The sequence below is a fragment of the Alligator sinensis genome, unplaced genomic scaffold (genome assembly GCF_000455745.1).
Source record: "Alligator sinensis unplaced genomic scaffold, ASM45574v1 scaffold1345_2, whole genome shotgun sequence".
Lineage (NCBI taxonomy): Eukaryota > Metazoa > Chordata > Crocodylia > Alligatoridae > Alligator > Alligator sinensis.
In genome coordinates, this window is record NW_005843353.1 from 128,753 (window position 1) to 136,973 (window position 8,221).

The window sequence follows — 8,221 nt, forward strand, 5'->3', positions numbered from 1 at the left end:
TGTGCACAGATGGGTCTATGGCACCACAGACCGCATGGCCGTGCTCTTCTGGATGTGGCCAGAGATTTCATATAGGAATCCAGAGTCTTGAAAACATCCATACTTATTGTGGGTTTCTTTGCAACAGAAGAACTGCTCTGTTGTTTTTCCATTGTCAGAAAAGGAGTGAAAACTGAGAACTGATATTTCCAAAAGTTTCTTGAGTCTAACAATGGTTGTTTTGAGTCTAAAAAGGTTGATAACCTTTGGTTTAAAGGGTCAGCTCTTAGAGAGGGGGGCCAGCAGACCAAACCTTGTTCTTCAGTACTGGGGAGGCCTCATCTTCAAGGGAAGGTCCCAGCACACTTGCATGGCAAGGAAGGAAACATGGAAATACTTGGGTCAGATCCCAGGTCTGCTGTTGATTTTCTTTGTGACCTTGACTAAGTCACGACATTTGTCTCTGTTAAATGTGGACAATATCACTTCCCTGTACCGCATGTCGACATCTTCAGCATCTTTAGGGATCTCAGATATAATGGAAACGGGGCCATACGGTATGTCAGAACAAAAGTACTGCCCTTACCTGCTACATAAAGGAGTCACTGCATCTAAAAGGCCTGGATTATCTCTTGCAATGCAGTGGTTCTGTGGGGCAAAGCACCTGAAATAGTGGCCTCGAGGTATGGAGCAGAAGAGAGGAAGGATGGTCTGGTGGGGTGGGCATTAGCTTAGGACCTCAGACAAGCGACTTTCAGCTTTTTCTGTGTCTGGGTAAGTTACTTGGCTTCTCTGTGCTTCCCACCAGGGGTGATAATACTCTATGAGGGTCTCAGGATAGGTATATTTAAGACCGATTCATTAGGATACTGTGAAATCTGGGCCACAGAAGTACCTAAGGTACTAAGGAGCCAAAGACATAAATAGTAAAACTGCAAGTAATCAAATGTGAACCTTGAAGCTGCTTCGCAGCAGCAGTGCGGTGCTTTGCATCTCCTAGGCAGCCTATCAGGCAGGTACAGCCCTATGTGCTTGATTCAAGTTGGTCTGGAAAGACAGCACAACCTCGCTGGCTTTGAAAGGCCGTGTGTTTGTAGCCTTTCCCGCTAAATTGTTGAAATGCTGAGAGTTGGATCAAACTGATCCTGAATTTGGGACTGAAAAGTAGGTGCAAGGCATCTGTCCTAACTGCACCAGACAGGTTTCAGAAGCTTAAGGGCTGATCAGAAGTTTATCTTCCTGTTTGTAATTATCACCACCGGGGGGTCACCTCTCTGCCATGGCCTGACATTGAGGAATGGATGCAATTCCCTTTAATCGTGCCCTCTCCCCTCCCCGGCATTTAGGGCATTGGGTTTCCGCTTTGCTAAACTCATTAACCTCTTCAATGCTGCAATATCCTTTTTCCATATAAATCCACAATGCTGCAATCCCAGGCCTCTTGAAAGGCAGATTCCCTGTGGCTCTGCAAGCTTTGAATGTGTTTATTTCTCAGCTAGAAATAGTCCAAGCCAGAAGGAAAGGGTTGTGTGCATGCAGGAGAGAGGACATGAAACGGGTGGGGAAGTAATCTGTTCTGGTCCTAATTGATCTCAAGAAGCCTTCTGACCAAATCTGGGTTCTCAGACCCAGGGCTGGATTAACCCTTTAGTGGGCTCTAGGCAAAGAAACTCGTGGGCCCCGGGCTGGTCGAGACCCCCCTCCCCATCCTAGTGCTGCCGTCCACGGGGAGCGGGGCTCGGAGCCACCACTAGGAAGCAGCCGCAGTGGTGGCGAGGTGGGCAGAGTGGGGTGGAAAGGGAGGGAAGGCAGGTGGACGGGGCCATTCACACCGCCACCGCACAGGGAAGGACCAGGTCCCCCTCCCGCAGCTCAGTGCCAGGCATGTGCCTAGTTTGCCATGTGTTAATCTGGCTCTGCTCAGACCTTTTCTGCCATGGTAGTTTATCAAGATGTCTGAGCTTCAGGAGGCTTTGGATGTAGTCCAGAGCGATCCCAAGGATCTTCAGAATTGAATCAGGTCAACGCAAAGGCCTCTGCTGCTTAGATTAGGCTCATCCATGGCAGCAGCATCCTAAAATGTTGCCAAGGAAAGTTAGTGTGTTGGGCTTATTTAGATCAAGGCTGTTTCTGAACATGTGGAGTGGGTGTGGGAGCAAGGTATTGCTCACCATTGGTCTAAGGCAGCGCTCAAAATGTCTTCTCAGGTGGTGAGTATCAGCACTTGGGGACTGCAGGCTGTCATTTTTTACTTTTCTTTTACAAGGAATCCCCTTCATGTTTTATGTGCCCAGTTTTCAGAACTTGGGTGCCCAGAGCTAAGACATATTTGGTCAATGCATAACAACCTACAGGCAACTGTGCACTGATTTATAACCATGAAACATCTAAATACAGATGAAAGGTGCTGGACTTGAAACACTTGGTTTGAAAATCGGGCTTCCTCGCATCATAGGCATGCTCTTGTTAATATGAGTAAATCTGTAAAGACTGTTTTCATAGCTTTTGTTTGAGAGGTTCAAAATAAGGGAATTTTCTCTTTCCCAGGAGGTATGTATGTGCACGTTGAAAACCAAGGGTTCAAGAACCCCTGAATATCTGCAGATCTTGCACATTTGATTTCATTGCTGTATGTCCCCAGGACCATAGTCCTGGGTGCTGTAGCATGGACCTTCAGAGGCAGTCTCATTCACTATTCCCCTTGACAGGACCACTCCCACAAATGAGGATTTCAGGATTGAGGCATCCTCAGTAGCCCCTTTATTTCCAATGAGTGTGAGAGGGTCTTGGATGTTTCTTGTTGTGCTGATGCCTTTATTGAGTTATTTTTCATAGAGGAGAGTCTCTGAAGACACAAAACTAATCAGGAGTTGTGGTTGCAACTCGTGAGTTAGGCAGGCAAGTAAAAGAATCACATCAGATCGGACAGCTGATTCAAAAGATAATAAAAGGAAGTGCCAGCACTGAATTACTCTGAAAACTGCAGTTTCCATGTTGCAGCTCCTGAACACAAATGGATCTGGCATCTTGTGATCTGGGGTCTTTTGAAGAGCTAATAGTAACATGGTGAGCGTCTACATGTGATATTAGTGCAACGCAATGAACTCCAGGGCAGTTCACGCCGGAGTTTATTGCTCCCAGGCACAGCGTTTACACGTGTGCCTGAGACCACGGTACGGGGAGCTGGGGCAGATCAGCCTCAGCTAGCAGGGGGCCGTGGAGGTGAGCCAGGGTGCTCCAGTGCAGGGCTAGTACTGAAGCACCTTCATGCCCCAGCCAGTCCCATCAGCGTCTACACCTGCATTGCAGTGCACTAAATAATCCTGCTTGTGCTCATGTTTACAAGCACTATCCTACAGTGTCGTGTATTCATTTACTGCGGCTTATTAGGGCCTCACATGTAGACACGACTTTACTGGGGGGCTAATTAGTCAACTCTGCAGTAACCATCTCATGTGGACGTGCCCTGTGTTAATGTTTTTAATCTGTTACTTGCAGAAGAGCTCATTAAGCTAGGAACTGTAATAATGCACTGGCCTGGCTTACTCCCATCTGCTTAATTTCTTTATAACTTCTGTTTCCTAATAATAATACACACGAGATGATAGCATGCCAAAGAGTAGCGCGTGTAAGTTCTCGTTAAAGTCACGCAGCCTTTGGTCTCGTACAGTATTTCTCTTGGAGCACTGTAGTTACAGAGAGATGCACCATTAATTATGTGCTCTTGCTTTAAAAGGACACCATCCTTGAGCAGCCATGTATTCAAAACAGAGTTCTTTATTGGCGCTAATAATAATAGTCTTGGCTGCACAGTGTAAAAACCTACTCACAGAAGGCAAAGTGAGGGCGAGGAGTCATACGGAGGAGCACTCGCTCTGAATTTGTTCATTATGGATTCACTGGGACCGCTTGTAGGCAGTATAGCTATGTAAGAGAAGGGGATTTTGCACTGGCTTGGATTTGGTCCTGTCGTACCATCTTACATGCATTTTCACAGCTGAGTGCATTCATGTACGTATTAAATGTTGCGTTCTGTGAGCAAGAGGTGTTTAATCCAGACAGCGTTCATTTTGGTTCCTCTCCAAAATTTCATTTGGGGGCTTGTGGTAGTAAGTGGGGACCAACTTTTTTGGCTAGTGTGCCACAAATTATCTCCGCACTCTTCCCACGTGCCACTCTGAGCCCCTTCCTTGGTCCTAATCTGCTGCTCTGGTTTCCGCTTCCTGCCCTATCTGCTGCCGTGCTGCCTGCTATCTCCCTGCTTTGCTGTGTGCAACACAGGCTTTCTGTGGCACTTGTGGTTGTTCATAAATAGGAAAACATGCATAATAAGAAAGGGTTTCATCTTCAGATCATAAATGTCAGCTATCAAGTAACTGACTTCTCTCTAAATGCAGTTTGTTAGCAACAAGCAGAGTCAGGTATGTTCCTGAAGGCTATTCAAATGATGCTCTCAAATGAACCAGGTCTGAAAAATGTGGCTGCTTAGAAAAAGAGCTGAAGTCATGGGGGGGAAAGGCAGGAATTGTTGCTCATTGACATCTTTAGCAGCTCTTGTCAATGCTAAATACTTCAGTGCTCAATCCTGCAAAGATCTAAGTAAGTACCTTTACTCACAAACAGGCGTATTCATTTCTCACTTGGGCTTCTCCTGTAAATAAGGTTACTCACTGGTGTGTGGGATCAACTATTCTTAAAAATCCCATTATCCTCACTTGCACTATCTGCTTAGATGCAGTACTTTGTTCATCGGGTCCTGGTGAAACCCAAACTGCTCCGTTTTGCTTTTCTTAATGGCTCACTTTCAGTCAATATTGCCTTGTAACCATCAGGTACCCGAAAGGTCCTTTCCAATTGAGATGGTACAAGAGCAGGGAAGTATTTCACTTAAATTAAAATCAGTCCAATTACCCTTTTTTTGTCTTTTTGCACCGGTGCAACTCAGTTTACATTAGTTAGATTGGTTCTTGCATATGCCAATGAAAGGTCAGTCCCTAACTCTTTTAATAAAGACGATAACAAAGGGAACATTATTATTTCAGGTACTTTCTCAATGGCCATTTATAGCAAGACCTGAATGCTGGACATTAAACTAATTGATTGCAAGACTTTCATTATGATAACAAGATGATATCTTTTTGAATGACCCTAACCCGTTTGATGTTTTCTGGAACCACGATAAACACATCTGCACATTTTATTGCTCTTGTCTCTTAAATCTAATTTCTGGGACCTTGTAATAGGTTGGCCATCCAAGTATCCCGTTCTGCTGGATCAGCTTAAACCATCCATACTGCTTCTTGATCCACAGCCTGCAGAGATCATCCATGAGGCCCCTGACAGGACCCTGTCAGTGTTTCAGGAGACGGGACAGAGATGGAGAGGAAGTTAGTTCGTGAGGGTGGGTGGCAGAGTTGAACATTTGTCTATGGATGCAAGGACCTCAGCTCCACATATAATTTATCCCCTGGGACTGGTAGGTAAACACAAACTTATAGGGTGACGTTGGCTGGGAAAGCCAAACACATGCCTATGATTGCAGGCTAGTTATTCAAGACGGTAACTCCGAGGAAATGAAGATGGGCTGCATTTGGTTCCAGTTTCATTTTGTGAAAAAATAAAATTTCCTTTTAAAAAGATACAGAGAGAGATTTATCTTCACCGTGGTTATTTTGTTCATTTTGTTGGTTTATTTTTTTAATTATTATTCCCTCAAAGTCTCAGTAATGTCTAGTGGATTTGCAGCATCCTCTGTTTTCATGTTCATTGACTTGGTTATAAATGATAAAGTGCTGTTCATGTGGAGATTTGTACCCTTGCATATTTAAGATGGATCAGGGAGCCTGAAAACTATCTGGGTACAAACTCATCTTAACAATGTTATGGTCTGGACAACACCATCAGGAGAAATGCTCTTTTTCTGGTTTGCTTTGAAAATTAACATTAGGGCATGAGTGAAGTGATGCATGAATGATACCACAGCATGGCATCCACCAGTTAGTCCTCTTATGGTATTATTGAGTAACGGATACTTCTTTATCTCTGCTCTTTCAATATGCCCTGCTACTTTTGAGGGACAGAAAGATGTTTAACCTCCGTGCCACTTGGACTCTTCTCTGAAACTGCCAAGACAGGGGCCAATCAGAGTAGATATTTCCCATGAGCCGGTCCTAAATCCTGACTCTCTGAGGTCAAAGACAAAAGCACCAATTGACTTGAATGGTGCCAGGATTTCACCACTCATCACAAGAGGTACAGATGAGTCCAATGGGGTTTGGGCCAGGCCCCAGAGTTGTAAAAGGAACAAAAAAACACCTTAGGACTGTGTGGTATTCTCTCCCCTCAATTGGTAATGACTTTTGATCAAATCGCACCTACACCTGAAGGAAACCCGCTGGGTGTGCAGTGCACTGTGAATCCCATGAAATCACTAGTATTGCTGGGTGAGGGACATTCACAGGTACAGCTGTAGGTCATCCAGACTCCCCCATTTCTTTGGAGCTCCCGAATAAAAGTTTGGATTTTGTGGAGCAGTATGAAGGCATCTCAGACTTATGGACTTGTCTTATCCAGAGGACCACAATTTTTCATTGCCAGCTTTAAGAGCCGGGTTGCAATAATCTTGCCAATCAGGTACATGCGTTTGGAGGGTGAAATTGTGACCCCTGCACAGAAGCTCCAAACCCAGCCTCTGCTCCCCTTCCACCCTGCTGCACCCCCAGGATTTGTGATGACTCCTTGCAAAAAACTGAATTTATCCCAGAGTAAATGTTCAGTCTTGCTTGTTGTTTGCCTTGTCCCAGGCACGGGCCAGAACCTGGGTACGCTAGGTGCTATAAAGACATGGGACAAAAAGATAGAGCCGGCACCCAAGAGCTAGATCCTGGGATGGTGGAAGTTGTCTTAACACCATGGACTTCACCTGAGCAATGCCAGGTTGAATTAATTATGGATATGAATTATCCATAATGGATATGAATTATCCATAATCTCCAGGAATATCGTTCTAGGGATGCAGTTATGTCGATGGCTTGGGGAAAGCAGACATCTCTCGCCCTTTCTCTCCCTCACTGCAAGCTTTACGTGAATTCGCATGATGGTCAAGGGTCAATTTAAATATAAACTTTTAACAGTGTTCCCAAACGTATGCAACATTGAAAACTGGGAGAAGCAAAACCTGCAGGATAGATGCTGTGCTTGCAAGGCAGGCAGCCCCGCTCTTTATTTGTTTGGTTTTTCCCCTCCTTTCCCGAATTGCAAAGAGCTCAACAAAGCCTGAATTTTCCTTTCCATTGGCTTCTCCACCAGCTCCTGTTGGTGTGAGTGCTTTCGAGAGCTGGGTCCTCCTTTCCTTCTGTTTGTTTGTTTTTTGTTTTAATGTGATAAATGTGTGCCGCCTCTGCTCCTCGGGAAACGGTATCCAGGCTGCAAAGTAATTATTTAGTGAATGGTGGATCCAGTTCATGTTGGCAAGGATCAAATTAATCATTATTAATCATGACCCCTCCGACAGTAACCTCATCCCTTGCCTAAGTGCTGCTCTTTATTAAGAAGTAATAGCTATTAGGGAATGGTTGGGCTACTGCTCTGGTTACACTGTCAATGTGGTCTCGGGACTCCTGGCAGGAGGCAGAGGGACTCAGGTCAAAATTAAAAATAAATGCACATGGTACACATTCCAGAAACGAAACAGGCTGCTTCCCTTGTGGGTTTTGCCTACCTCCTCTAAGTGTCTTCCTTTCCTCTGGAGCCTCCTGGGAGTTTACGTCTTCAAAGGATGGAACTAAGCATCGGATGTTCATGTAAACGGTGAAATAATACCTATAATTGTTGTTATTTTTCAACCAAATGGATCTCAGTGCTGCTTTACAGTCCTGACTCCTGCAGTCCTCGCAAGGCAGATTTCCTGTTGACTTCGAATGGGAATACCTGCTTCCAGAATACAAGGTCACCCATTCACCCACCGCTGAAATGCAGCCATCTCTGGGGAGGAACGTGGCAGCTGTTTAACAGCACACAGTAGTCCTACTCCAATGGCAAAAATGAAACGCCTGCAATTTTAATTTGCTCTGACCTTCTCCTCATTCGGGGATGTCTCTGCCATTATACATCTCTCTCCCCTTCTCTCTCTCATTGCCAGCTTTAAGTGAATTCACATGATGGTCAAGGGTCAAGAATTGAACGACTGTAGTCTTGAATCTGGCATGGATCAGCTCACTTCATGCGTTGTCCGGTTCAACCT

General features: G+C 45.1%; 1 protein-coding gene across 3 annotated transcripts in view; it reads left to right on the top strand.

Annotated features, from left to right (window-relative positions):
• The window catches only part of LOC102375842 (SET-binding protein-like), an 87,146-nt gene that overhangs the window by 58,649 nt on the left and 20,276 nt on the right, over positions 1 to 8,221 (top strand). For 2 of the 3 annotated variants that reach the window (XM_025194942.1, XM_025194943.1), the window contains exon 3: positions 5,223 to 5,567. The exons of the other annotated variant lie outside the window; for it this stretch is intronic. In XM_025194942.1, coding sequence (XP_025050727.1) covers positions 5,223 to 5,378 — 156 coding nt within the window. In that variant the 3' untranslated portion in view covers positions 5,379 to 5,567. Of the gene's footprint in view, positions 1 to 5,222; positions 5,568 to 8,221 lie in introns of those variants that run through there. 3 annotated transcript variants of the gene reach the window in all.